The sequence below is a fragment of the Barbus barbus genome (assembly GCF_936440315.1).
Source record: "Barbus barbus genome assembly, chromosome: 32".
NCBI lineage: Eukaryota > Metazoa > Chordata > Actinopteri > Cypriniformes > Cyprinidae > Barbus > Barbus barbus.
The window spans coordinates 15,588,323-15,603,246 of record NC_136760.1 but is presented as its reverse complement, the minus strand read 5'-3'; the positions used below and the strand labels follow the sequence as shown (position 1 = coordinate 15,603,246).

Below are 14,924 nucleotides of genomic sequence, written 5' to 3'. Positions count from 1 at the left end.
ACTGCGGCTTGTGGCCGTGATGCTGAGCTATCAATCATATGGGATTGCAGATGCACAAGTTTTGGATTCCACTCAAATTGGGCAATTCTTCACCAACACGTCTGAAGCAAGGCAGTCTCAAATTGAAAAAAATAAATATTTCCACAGAGCTGAAACAGATGTCCTGAAAAGTTCAATCCCAGATCAAGACAGTGTGGTGTAAATACTAGATAAATAATCCTATTAGGTTATTTAAGAAGGGTCTCCTTGCCCTGACTTTGCCATTGAGTCAAATAAACATCAACTTTATGGGATTAAATGTGTTGTTTTTTGCTCTGTTGTTTTACTAAGTTTGTTTTCTTAACCAAAAAGTTCACTTCATGAATTAAAACACTAACAAATGTGTGTTTTTGTTGATTTTATTTTAAATACAGTGATTTTATCTAGTAACTGACAGGGTTCCGAGCACAATTCCGCAGTCAGAAACAAATCAAATGATTAACAAATTGATGCTGAAAATGTTTATTATTATTAAAATATTATTTAAACATCACTGTATCAACTTATCAAATACTAATCAAACACTGAATCAAATATTTTAGACAGACAGCTATAGATAGATTAGCTTCTTATCCCTTTTTACAGTGTATGCCACAAAATACTCTTCCTTTATATAAAGAAACTCTACATCTGTCGTCTCCAATTATATGGCCCAAAAAAAGGACTGAACATAAAAACTCACCCGGAATGCCATCTGAGATGCCATTTTCATGACAGGGCTCTCCATCTGAACTGGGTCGATCACAGGACAGCTTCTGCAAAACAAGAGTTAGGTTACAGGTATGCTTGCAGTTACAGAGAAAACACGTATTTCAGCAGAAGAATGAACACTCAACAACACAAATAACAGTGAACTCATTGTTAAATTTAATGATAAATTGTTTATTGACAGACACATTAAATACATATACACAAAGAGTATAGAATACTAAAGCCCATACATTTAAACATCTGCAGTCTACCCAAATAAACCTCGAAGCGCATCTGTTTTGCATTAAGTGTGAATAATTAGACTATAGGCTCATGCATACTGTGCCAGTTTAAGAGGTTTGACATTAAACCCCCTTTAGATCTGTCTTAAAAACAGCACACACACATAAACAAGTGCAACATGCGCACGCTGCAAAAATAATGTTGCAGCACAGTGCATATTAAAGAATGTGTTCAAAAAATGATAAGATCACAATTCCTCCCACACCTATTTAACCTCGCCAGAAACACACATCTGTAGCTAGATGAAATTTGGTACGCGTATGCAGCTTTTATAGCCCTCCATGCCCTTGGCAGCAGAGCCACTGTGCAGGAGAGGAGGCGCCTGTGCAGGGTACTGAGGTGTGGTGAAGCTGGCAAGCATGCAAACCGCCACACAGTCTCACAAACCTGCATGTAGGTAGACCAGCATGTACTCTGCAGGCATAGTAAATCCACACACCCACACATACACACACACAAAGTAATATAGATAAATATAATTACGAATTCGCACCTTTTCCAGCTCTGCTATGTGAACAGGGGAACCAGAGCCAGCTCTGTCACAGTCCACCACTCCATTTCCATTAGAGCAGACTTCCTTCATCACCTTAAAGAGATCACAGAACAAAAAGTTAAAGTGCAAAATAACAGGCAGAAATTTGATATTTCTCAATATCCCTCAATATCTCATTTTTAAATTGTTCTATTATAGATATTGACCAATTTCTCGAAAAAGATTACATTTCCCACACTTTTGCCCAATCTGGAATTAAGATATTGCACTCTCAAAGATCAATTTAGCTGATATATTTTTATATCAATAAATACAGCTAGAAAACAAATGACAAACTAGAGAAATGTCCTTAGACCTATTAAAAAAGAGCAATTTTCTAGTGAATATATTTTTACAATTTGATTTGAGAATATATGACTTTTCCAAGACTTCATTATTTCATTAGATTTTATGATTTTTCATGATTTTTCCAAGCCTTGAAATTTTATTCCACTTCCCATGAGAACCCTTAAATAATCAAAAACTTTCTTTGCTCCCAGTCAAACTCTCCGCCACCTCCACGTTCTGCCATGCACATGCGCTCAAATAGATTAGGCACGTCACATGCAGTTGGAAGTGCAGCTGGAAGGCTGTTACATGCGTCATTGCTCTCGTGGCTGTCTATGCGCTGTGCAGTGGCTCTGTGTGAATGAGATATCCAGAGATCTCCAGACTGCACAGACTCCTCGCCGCCACATATGAGCGTGACCTCACATTACCTGGGGGTAACATCTAAAAAACCCATAACCATTGGTGTCGAGTGAACAAAGAGAGGAGCTCACCTTTACACACCCCCTTCCCAAACTACCCCCATGCCAAAGACCAAAATATAACCAAATATACTTTTTGTTGAGCTCCTCTGAGCGTCGTAACTTGACGCAGCACGTTGGGGTTTGGGAACCGGCTTACATAATTGGGCTCACGGGAAAATTGCAGGCTGTGGCCTCACTCTTTGGCTTTGACTGCAAAGAAGTGGGTTTCTGGGATACGCTCAGTCAAAAAAATATTTTGTGCTGTGCTAATGTGCCCTCGTTAGCATGAATATTTTCAAATGAAGAGTTAATATGGAGAACAACTGCATAAAAATCCAACAAAGTCAAAGCTAAAAGTCAAACAAATGTTTGCAGACATTCAAACTTTGAGTCTTAATGTAAAATTGACACAATAGAGAGTGATGAGAAGCAAAGCCAATGACAAGCATTCAATAAGGGCAGTAATTAACTATTTTACACCAATCAGCAGACAAACACACACCTACACACTCAGTAGCTAATAAAATGCAAGCCAACAGAAAGCAGGAAGTGACAAGAGGAATACAATTCTTAACATTATAGAATAGTCACGTTCATTGATACATTCAACAAAGAATGTACTCCATATCTTACCATTCCCGCCCAGGGCAGAGGAGACTCAGATGACAAAAAAGAGAGAAGAAAGAAGAACGAAGGGAAGAAGAAAGACAGGAGGTGGAATTTCCCCAAGCCTGTCCAAAGGATCAGAACAGAGGAGCTACATGGAGAGAACTAATCAAATAAAGACAGGAAGAGAGAGAGAATAAAGAGGCAAACAGTGCAGAAGAGAGATACAACACTAAAAAGAATTAAAAATGAATCATGGAAAACAACAAGCCAACACTTTCCATAAATAAATCATTAGCAAACTGGATAAAGCATTAACGAACCACAGACGCCTCTGGGCTTCTATAATGTTCCTCAATTTTGTTTGAAGACAAGAAGTATTCCATTAAAGCTTAAAAAAGTTTCCTTATCGCTTAATATTCCACTCTTTTTAATAATACTAATGGCTTCCATATAAACCATTTAGTTCCACTTTTAAAAACTAAGTTTAACCGAATCAGTGCAAAACAGAACTCATTTAGAAACAATCTCATCTTGTGAATATTTAAAAGTGTTTCAGTGGATTATTTACTGTGTTATTAATGATCTAATGTCTACTAGTGTCTAATGATTTCATCTAGAAAAAAGGACAATTAACAAGCTTTTTTAAAAAGCAATTTCACTTACAAAGAGCAATCTATCAATTCTAAATGCTAAAAAAATTCAATAAACTGGATTAAAGAAAGTTTACCACTTTTCCAAGACTTTTAAGGTTTTCATGATATTTCCAGGCCTAGAAAACTATAATTCTATTCGATTTCCCATGGGAACTCTGCAATAGTCAAAAATCAAAAGCTTTATTTGTCTCCAATTAAAACAGATGCCACAAACTTGCCACCACCTCCACATTTCGCCATGCACACTGTGTACAGGAATGAAACACAATGCAGAATGTGGCTGTTAAGTCATTCACTTTTGCTCCGCCTCAATTGTGACCATTTTTTAAAAGTGGAAATAAACTATTTTATATGGGAGACATTAGATGCAGAATTGAAAATAGTGGAATATTCAAGTTTTATTCATGTTTCTAGAACATGCTTCTTCATATTGGGAATGAGTTGGGTGTACAGTGTGTGCATGAATGAAACACAATACAACAAATCCCTCCAAGCTAGGGTGGTTTCTCAATTACTTCAGTATGTTTTTAGTACACACGACACCTGACCAAACAGCGCAGGGCTATGCTCTCTTCCTAAACAGCAATTACAGCTGTTGTTGCTTTCCCGGGCTGTATATTTGCACAGTCTGATGTCCACACCCACTTGAAGGTGCTGTACAGCTCACTGCATGTGCCTTCATGCCCGCAAATCAATAAACAGAAGCTCGTTACCACATGGAATCATAGTAACGGAATAGGAAAATCTTATTTTTTTGTCTTTATAAATGAGACTGTTGCAACGAGTGATGTCTTTATAAACAGTGCCACCAGAGGAGTGATGGACAGCAATGAGGGAAATGCTATTTTCATCAATCGTCCTTTGACTGCAGCTGGTTTTGATGATTTTTGTGCAGTAAAAGTTGCTTTCAAATTACAAACTCGTAGATCCATCACACGAGAGCCCAGACACTTTCACTAGAACTTTTCATGATGTTTGTGAAAACCAGATGTGGAGGAAAACAGCTTTAAATAGATATAAAACAGACTCTCAAAGTAACACATTATCAACAAGCACAATCTTCAGAGTCATTAAGATTAAAATCCTTTGAACTTAAATCACAAAATGTTTTTTTTTTAGAGTTTAGGCTCACACGAGACTTGCGCATGGAGGTGAATTGAATTGTGGGTGGGTATAAAATATTGAAATATATTGAACAAAGATATACTAGTATGTATAATTCTGTATTTAGTATGTACAGAGCAGCCTGCTTTTAACCCAACACACCCAACTGAACACAAACACTGAACAGCTGTACCTGAGGACTGCTACTGCTGGTTTGTTTAACTTCTATGCTGAAAAGCTGAGCATATCCATGTATTTCACCAGAAAAACCTGCTGTTTGACAGCTGGTTTCTAGATTTTTCATAATTGATCACAATATTATGCGCCTTGCACTTTTTGCGCAGTCTGATTACCTTAAGCCACTCTTCGGCCTGTTCTTTGCTCTGTACGGCAAGCACCAGAGCATCAGCTCCCTGATGGACAATCTTCAGTTCATGCTTCTTTTTCTTGCCGTCTTTGGGAATGTGTGTGATACTGCAGCCAGACAAGAGGAGCTCCATCTGTGGAGTCTGGTCTTTGGAGGACTTGTAGCACTTAGAGAAAGAGAGACACATTAGGGAGGCTGTTTATCTTATAAATATTTTCCTCTGAAATCATTTTGTTTACACACTACAACATAGGCTGAGTCAAACCAAGCAGAATCGCTTAGAAATAGAGGCAGTGGGAGAGTGGGGTAAGATGTGCCAGTGGATAAACTGAGTTACATTGATAATCATGCAAACTGCAGAATTTTCAAGTGACCATACATTTAAGCAAATCATATACATCTTTTTTTATATACAGTACTTTTTTACATGGCAAGTAACATAAATGTATAATTAAAAATAGAATTACTTATGTAGAAAAGTACATTGTTAGACTAAAAAGTAAATTGTTAGACATTTACCATTAATTATTAAATTAAGTATTTTTCCTAAAATAGCTCTGTGGGGTAAAGTGTGCCAGATGCTCTATTATTGCAACTTAAAGTAAACTTTGCCTCCAAATACATGAACTGCTATTGCAAATTATTTAAATGTCATTTTAACTACATTAAAATAATCTGAATATTAAAATTTTATGAAAAATAAGACCTTAGTATGACACTTATTTTACTAATTAATACATTTGCAAATTGTGCCTGAATCACTTTAGATTGAGAAGTTATTATATTTCTATGGCCTGTTGTCAGCTGACAGGAGACTTCCTGAAATATAATTAGCTGTTTTTATCTCATTTCTCCTGTCTTAAAGAAATGTAAAAAGTGGCACATCTTGCTCCACTCCCCTCTAGTATGGGAGTCCATCTGTGTGTGTGTGTGTGTGTGTGCTCACCAACAGTTTGTTCTCCTTTATGACACAGAGCAGTTTGGTCCATTGTCCAAAGCGTTTCTTTCGCAACAGGAACGCACAGATACGAGCATCTTTCACCAGGTCCATGGAGGCCTCCTCAGATGGCCACTGGTGACGCATCTTCTGCCCCTTCCCATCCTCCTCTTCCTCGTCGTATGACTCATATGAACTGCTCATGGCATCCGAGTCATAATCTGAGAACACAGTTTTACAGATTATTGAATTTTATTGAAATGAATGCAAAAAAATGCTCTTTCTTAGGTCACAGATGCAGCTGTGTTACTGTCATAGTTCTAAAACATATAACATATTTATAGTGTGATGTTAAAAACTGTCCTTACTAGAGGTGATGTACTCTGGTGCTTTCCCAGGGCCCAGCGGAACGGCTTCCTCATAATAACCTTCAGGAAGAGAGGAGCTCGGCAAGGGAGGAGGCCCATTGTCTGGAGGCTTTGGGATGGAGGGAAACAGAAGGAGAGAGAAAGTGGTCAGCTCAATCATACAGCTTCCTAGATGAGAGTGTTTGTTTCTGCTTTTCCTAGAAACGTGAGGACAAAAATATCAGCTTCACTGGCTCCAATAAATGTCTACAGCTGTGAAACCTCAAAAGCTAACAATATCAAAACATCTGAGGCTTTATCCATCTTATCTGAAGTCCATCTTAGAGGTCAAATGTTCATAAGCTCTCTAACATCACAGTGAGGCCAATACGAACCAACCGAGGGTGTACATATCAACATCTGTGGCAAGAGTCAAAAAGAAAGGTTAACAAACAAAACTGTCAGAAAAAGAGAGTTTTATGGTAAAAGAGCAGCTGGTTATGATGAGTAGAAGAAAGAAAAAGAAGAGAGTGAAAGTACAACACAAACAAATCAAAAGTAGGAAACAAGAGCAGAGTGAGCTACAGATTAGAAAGATGAGAATCAGAAGGCTGGCCAGCAAGTTCTGGAAAAAGAGTTCAGGGCTGTTTGCTGTTCTTTATTCCCATCTGGAGGCGCATCATTAAGTGTGGGCACCTTACCTAAAGCAAGTCGTTTGGCCAGATTTCTCCGTCTGTGTTTAAACAAAAACAACTGTAATAAATAAAGGTAATACCTAACAGTCACTCATTTAGCTTTCTGCAATAAAGATTCAGTTCCAAAATCTAGTGTGCTGCCTCTGCAGGGAGGAGTTTACGTCACCATAGACACTCTCCTGATGCCAAGACTGTACCCAAAGGTAGGCGGTATAATTATACTGCCTTCTAAGATACTTTCATTTGGCTAAATTGCTAGGGAAGGTTGCATTGCATCTATCCTTAGCAGAGAAGACAATCCTAGAAAGCACTAGAATGAGGTCAGTGGAAAAAAATCCATTCAAGATGGCAGATAAAGCAGGAGAAATCTTATAAATGTAAATAATTATACAGTTCTGAGGAAAAAAAACGGTCACACTTAATTTTAAAGGAGTAGTTTACTTCCAGAGTGAAAATTTACTGACATTTACACACTCCCATGTTATCCAAGATGTTCATGTCTTTCTTTCTTAGGTTCAGTCCCAAAGAAATTAAGGTTTTTGAGGAAAACATTCCAGAATTTTTCCCCATATAGTGGACTTCAAAGAAAGCCAACAGGTTGAAGGTCCAAATTGCAGTTTCAATGCAGCTTCAAAGGGCTCAACAGCATCACAGGCAAGGAATTATCTTATCTAGCGTAACGATCTGTCATTTTCTAAAAGAAATAAAAATATACACTGCCCTCCAAAAGTTTGGAAACACCCCTGGCAAAGTGTGGTTTTGGACGATATCAGCATAAATCTTTATAATTTTTTGGTGCAAATACATTAAAGTAACTTGACATTATCATTGAAGACCAGCAATAAAACATAATAATGGCAATATATACATGTCAAAGTCAGACATGCCCCTTTGCCAGCTGTGATGCCTGGTTACTGGTTTAAACTTGGTCCAGGTTTTTACAAGATTTTTGGGTCAGCACACTTTAATACTGTAGCTTCAACAATTGATTGCCAATTCAAAGTCAATGTTTGAATAAACTGACAGCTCGGATGCCCAGATTATGCAGAGCTGTAATAGCTGCTAATGGTGGATATTTTGATGAATCGAAAATGTACGTTTTTTCTATGTATAAACAGTTTATGTAATAAAATATGTTTTCGTAGTTAGTTTGTGTTGTCCCTTATCAGTGCAAAATTATCACAAATGAAAAAGGATTCATGTCAATTTTGTCCAAAACCCCACTTTTCTAGGGCGTTTCCAAACTTTTGTAGGGCAGTGTATATACTTTTTTACCACAAATGCACGTCTTGCACAAGCTCTGCAATGTGCATATGCATCTTCACGCATTACATAATCATGTTGGAAAACTCATCTAAAAGATTTGAACCTTCAACCCGTTGGACACCACTGAAGTCCACTTTATGGAGAAAAATCCTGAAATGTCTTCCTCAAAAACCGTAATTTCTTTTCAACTGAAGAAAGAAAGACAAACAGCTAGGACGGCATGGGGGTAAGTAAATTATCATTAAATTTTCATTCTGGAAGTGAACTAATTTCATTATTTCATTATTCCCTAATCCTTTAAGGTCCAGTTCTCACTATTAACTAATTACGACATTTGCCTAAATATACTCCTAATTACTGTTTATTAATAGTTAGTAATATAGTTATTAGGTTTAGGTATTGGTTAGGATTAGGGATGTAGAATATGGTCATGCAGAATATGTGCTTTATAAGCACTAATAAACAGACAATATGCTAGTAATATGCATGCTAATAAACAACTAATTAATACAGTGAGAATTGGTCCCTATAAGTGTTACCGAAAAAAATGCTTTAATTTAAATTAAAGAAAATCTAAATATCTCTATATGCCTTTCCATTCTTATTAAAGTTACAAAGAGTTTAAAAATCTGAAAACTTTTATGCATACACATACTTTTAGAATGAAATATACGCAAAGTTTTTTACACAAGGCCCCTGGTGTCTATATTCAATGTGTACATTATAGAACCTCATTAGTGTACGAGTGGGATTGTTTGAAAGAGAGAAAACGAGAAAGAGAGCTTGTGTGTGTATAAGCGCAAATGAGCGTGCACGTGTGAGTTAAAATGTGTTTAAGACCGTCTGATTTGGGCCTGATTTGGGTTGGTTTGGGCCCCACTGGCAGCACATGTGACAACCTGGTGTTGTCATGACGGCACAGGCCCTCCAGAGTCTCCCTCATTTCCCAGGCTGCATGCAAACAATTATGGTTGATGACAAACTCATATAAACGCTTTTCATTTTCCTTTTTTCCCCCTCTAACCCCAATGGAAAGTCTGTCTTTCTTTCTTTTTCTTTCATTTCAGCTCACAGAAAGCATTATTTTCCAGTGCTTTTCAGGTGGGGGGAATTACAACACATTTCAAGAGACCAAAGGACCAATGATCACAGTTGCCACCTGGCACACTTTATCACAATATGGTACAATAGTAACACAGAACATGAATGACTATTTACATTAAAAACAGTGCAAGACGACATGGAAATATGCTGTAGGAGGAAAGTTAAAACAGACTGTATGTGCTAAATGCTTTACTCCATTTTTCTTTTTAGGAAGTAACTGTTATGGGACCTTCTATGTTCAGATATTACCAAGAAATATCACACTTTAATGCTTTTTAGTCTATTGATGTTGGCTAGAACAGCATGGCCTAAATTTGCTCATAGTATATTGGCAAACAAAACATTAAATTGATTGTGTGTTGGGCTGAACTTTTCTGTACTCTGCTGAGGGTTTTTGTTCACATGTGTAATCAAAACTACAATAGAAATTGTAATGTTTTAGTGTGACCTCCTGGCACATGAGAGAAGGGTGTGTTTGACGTCTGAGGTAGAGGACGATGCTTCATCTCAGCGCTCTCATTTCAACTTGGCTTTAGATATAATGAAGACCAGAACATGCAAAATTCCCCATACACTCTTCATCTTTGCGGGTAGTTAAGAGTGAACATACTATAAATGTACACTGCCCTCCAAAAGTTTGTAAACACCCCTGGCGTTTATGCTGACGATATCAGCATAAATCCATATCATTTTTTGCTGCAAATACATTAAAGTAACTTGATATTATCACTGAAGACCAGCAATAAAACATAATAATGGCAATATCTACATGTCAAAGTCAGACATACCCCTTTGCCAGCTGTGATGCCTGGTTACTGGTTTAAACTTGGTCCAGGTTTTTAAAAGATTTTTGGGTCAGCACACTTTAATACTGTAGCTTCAACAATTGATTGCCAATTCAAAGTCAATGTTTGAATAAACTGGTAGCTCGGATGCCCAGATTATGCAGAGCTGTAATAGCTGCTATTGGTGGATATTTTGATGAATCGAAAATGTAAGTTTTTCTATGTATAAACAGTGTATGTAATAAAATATGTTTTCGTAGTTTGTGTTGTCCCTTATCAGTGCAAAATTATCACACATTAAAAAGGATTCATGCCAATATTCAGTATGATTTTTTGGGGGATGAAATGAATGCCAAGTTCTGTCAAGAAATCTAGATGGCACAGACTTATGGGTCACTAATGCAAACTAATGATATTCAAAGCTTTAAAACTACTTGGCACAAGATGATTGGTTCATGTTGCATACGCAGCAAATGAGCTTACTGCTTTACATTTAAATGGCTGGTTAGCATTCACTAGACCATTTCGCAGCATGCTTTCAGAGCTTTTCAGAGCATGCTTTACTCTGAAACTCTCCACCTCCCCAGCTCCACCTGTATGGATATGCTATGGGTTAATCTATATGTATTTGTGCAGCAGCAGTATGTCTTAAATACTCACAGCACCGTATCTGCATATGCACTGGCAGTAGCAAGTTCCTGTACCTGCTATGCAGCAGTAATAATCTACAACAACAGCAGCAGCAGCAATTCAGCAGCGTTTGCACATCTATTCCACCGTGATCAAACACATTAACACTGTCATATCCATTACCATGTTAAAATCTTTTGAGAGTTGTCATGAAAGACAATTTTATTCAGCAAGGATGCATTAAATATATCAGAAGTGACAGTAAAGACATTTAAAATGCAATAAAATACTTATATTTAAAAAAATGCTATTCTTTTGAACAGTCAAAGAATCCCCCAAAAATGTATCACAAAAATATACACTAAATATCATTATAAGCAGCACAACCTTTTAACATTGATAACAATAAGAAACGTTTTGTGAGCACAAAATCTGCATCGAATGATTTCTGAAATATCATGTGATGTAATGAAGACTGGAGTAATGGCTGCTGAAATTTCAGCTTTGTCATAACATTAATAAATTACATTTTAAAAGATATTAAAACAGAAATGAGTTCATTTAGAATGTAATAATATTGAATTAATACATATTTTATCAGCTAAATGCATCCTTGGTGAGCATAAGATAATTATTTAAAAAAATCTTACAGACCCCTAACTTTTGAGCGGCAGTGTACTGTCAAAAAGAGAGGGGAAAAAACAATGAAATATGAAAAACTAAAGGGGCAAAGATCTGTTTTTCTTTTATGGTTGTCATTTCCAGTCTGAAAGTTCCCTGAATACAGAAGCACTATTTATCAGTTCCTTCCGTCCCATCAAGACATAAACTGCTCAGCAAAACACAGAAGACGGCTGTGTACTGCCTGTTATGGTTTCGGTTCATCAGGGCATCTAAGCCCAGAGGGAGGACAGAATTCCAGGCAAAAAGTGCAGTGTGAAGAGTCTTGCTGAAGCAGCGTTCCGTACCAGAGCCGCTCAAGTATTTTTAGGCATAGTTCCACCTCTGGTCTGAGCTGAAAAAGCATATATCTGCACCTACAGAAAAAAGTGTACTTCCACCTATTCATGCAACATCTAGTCCATCAATATGTCTGTGCTTATGTATAAAGGTACGTACTTAACGTAGATTTCAAAAGTGAGCTTCAAACTTCATTTCACACTTCCTTTCCAGACCATTTCACCTCATTACATAGTGTATAGAGTTATTATGCGGTCCGTGATAAGTGTGAGTGTTAACAGACGTCTGGGCATGTCTGGGTCTATTGTATTGGGACTGCTGAGCAGGGTAGCCAGGAAAATGCACTCAATCTCACAATAATTCAATAATTTAACCTCTACATTTCCTTGTTTGGCTGCTTTGATATACAATGTACATTTGAACACTATTCATGCACAACAAATCGACTAACTCAGCGGAGTCAGTTTTGTGATGTTTTTGTCTCCACAAATAGTTTTCCATGTGTTTCAGAGAATCTTTTCGTTCTCGACTCGTTTTTTGCAGAAACTTTCCAGCAGTCCCACACAAAAAAACTAATTTTCCCGAATAAAGTGACTATATAAACTGTCACTTGCTATAACCTATAAAAGATGTTCGGAGGGGTAGAAATCACCATCTGTATTGGTATTTCTATGGCAACGGACAAAATGCATTGTTGTGCATGAATCATAATTCATTTTCCTCCTTTTGTCCATGACACAATGAGGGATTAGGTCATTGCATTCCAGACTGCGGTTAACCCTCCTTAAAAGGGAGGTGGGGGGGGGGTACAGTAGAGCCCTTTCCTTTAGCCCAACTGAATCTTGGGATTTCCATCGTTTCCCACTGTGGGCCTAGAAAGAGAGAACATACACTGCCCTCCAAAAGTTTGGAAACACCCCTGGCAAAGTGTGGTTTTGGACGATATCAGCATAAATCTTTATTATTTTTTGGTGCAAATACATTAAAGTAACTTGACATTATCATTGAAGACCAGCAATAAAACATAATAATGGCAATATATACATGTCAAAGTCAGACATGCCCCTTTGCCAGCTGTGATGCCTGGTTACTGGTTTAAACGGCCCAGGTTTTTAAAAAATGTTTGGGTCAGCACACTTTAATACTGTAGCTTCAACAATTGATTGCCAATTCAAAGTCAATATTTGAATAAACTGACAGCTCGGATGCCCAGATTATGCAGAGCTGTAATAGCTGCTAATGGTGGATATTTTGAGGAATCGAAAATTGTAGTTTTTTCTATGTAATAAAATATGTTTTGTAGTTTGCGTTGTCCCTTATCAGTGTAAAATGATCACACATTAAAAAGGATTCATGCCAATATTGTCCAAAACCCCCACTTTTCTAGGGCGTTTCCAAACTTTTGGAGGGCAGTGTAGATCCAAAAGTGCCCAATTTTATGATAGACTCTTGTCATCAACAGTCACTGGTACAGCATTTTAAGCAAAGAAACTTCATTTAACTTTGGGAGATTCAGCAAGAACGAGAGATGGTGGGAAAACATGAAGACAGGAGCTAAAATTGGCCTAAAAAAAGGGGAGTTTTTTCTTTAAACAGACTCCCTTTTGGGTTAAAAAGAGCAGAGAGATAATGAGTTTGTCTGTGTCTGTGATCATTAATGTGACATTGTGTGTTGGGGTGCAGTTGGGGGATGCTGGTGGGGAGGAGCAGAAGCCAACATCAACACAGATGGAAGTCATCATTGTCCCAGCGGAGTCTGCTATGGCTTCCCCATATTCTCCTACACGCACTCTCTCTCTCTGCTTAGCTACAAACGGCAGGATGTAATTCGGTGACTGCAGAAAGAGTACCACGGTCTTACCCCCTCCACAATAGAATCCACAAATGTTTATTGATACATGGCAGTGTTGTCTTTGAACTCACTGTGCACAATGGGATGGAAGGTTGCATTACGTCTTGAATTTTCAGCTTCTCAGCACCAGGTTTTTAAGATGGCGTGTCACAAAACACACCTCAAGACGGGGTTCTGTTCCATTCAGTTGCATTACACACTAGAGGAAGCCTTGGGGTGTGTTTTTTGACACGCAAACTTAAAGAGAAGCTAAGAATATTAACTTGATTAAACCACTGAAAAAAGTGCTAGGTTATAGTGTTCTTTTTATAACTTTCAAGACCAAAGGACTAACTAGGTACCACCTAACTATAAGTGTACTTAGTGCACTGCTGATGTGTAGATCATTGTTGCTCATTGTTTGTTGTGTTGTGGCTAATTTCCATTGTGTTGTGGCTTGTTTCCGTTGTGCTAATTTTGTTGTGTTGCAACTTGTTTCCGTTGTGTTGTGGAGATTTCGGGTGTTGTGCATTACTGGGCCACATACACCACAGTATTGATAACTACTCCCGAAGCCACTCCTAAAATTAAAATAAAATTAACTGGATCTTGGGAGCGACACCGTCTGCCACTGTGTGCATAGAAAGAGAAACTGTCAGTTCAAAAGTAACTGAACCTCCCACTATGTTGGACTCTTAACACTGGTACAGCATCATGGGTGAATAAACTTCATGTAACTTTGGTGTACTAAATTTCAAATTAAACATTTTTGTATCATGTCTTAGTACAGGTATAGTGTGTTTTAATTGTATGACATATTGGAAAAAAAGTAAAGTTTTCATTATTGAATTTTGCTGTCATTCTTATAAGGGCTATTGAAAGGGCACAGACAAAACTGTGCATGCATGTGCAGTAAGCATAACCTTCACTTGTCTCTAAGTAATAGTCACTATTGCTTGAAAGAACTAAATTATCACTTAGGAAGCTATGCATCAACGGAAAGTCAAAAATTCCTCCCCTGGGTTGAATATAGTACATGAACAGGGAAGATTTGCAGTGAATTTGCTGCCAAAGGTTCAGAAACCCAAAGCCACAGAGTTCAATTCAACACAAATACACACACAAGCACAGAAAGTCTCCAGACGCGATTCTTCCCCTTGCGTACTGTGGCGTCTGCTGTCCTGTCCACGGCCCTATCTCACCACCCACATGCCCAGCTTCAGTCTTTTTTCTTCAATCTCTCCCGCTGTGGTTTTGACCACTCATAGGGCCCACAGAAGGCTTTAGTCAAACACACTCACACACACACACTGAACGTGC

At 37.8% G+C, this 14,924-nt stretch overlaps 1 protein-coding gene across 2 annotated transcripts in view; it reads right to left on the bottom strand.

The window, feature by feature from the left end:
• The window catches only part of LOC306852332 (actin filament-associated protein 1-like), a 49,789-nt gene that overhangs the window by 10,278 nt on the left and 24,587 nt on the right, over window positions 1-14,924 (bottom strand). For both annotated transcript variants that reach the window (XM_079389068.1, XM_079389067.1), the window contains exons 4-8: window positions 6,355-6,463; window positions 5,996-6,207; window positions 5,036-5,215; window positions 1,526-1,618; window positions 722-794 (exon numbers count right to left, since the gene is read on the bottom strand). In XM_079389068.1, coding sequence (XP_079245194.1) covers window positions 722-794; window positions 1,526-1,618; window positions 5,036-5,215; window positions 5,996-6,207; window positions 6,355-6,463 — 667 coding nt within the window. The remainder of the gene's footprint in view (window positions 1-721; window positions 795-1,525; window positions 1,619-5,035; window positions 5,216-5,995; window positions 6,208-6,354; window positions 6,464-14,924) is intronic.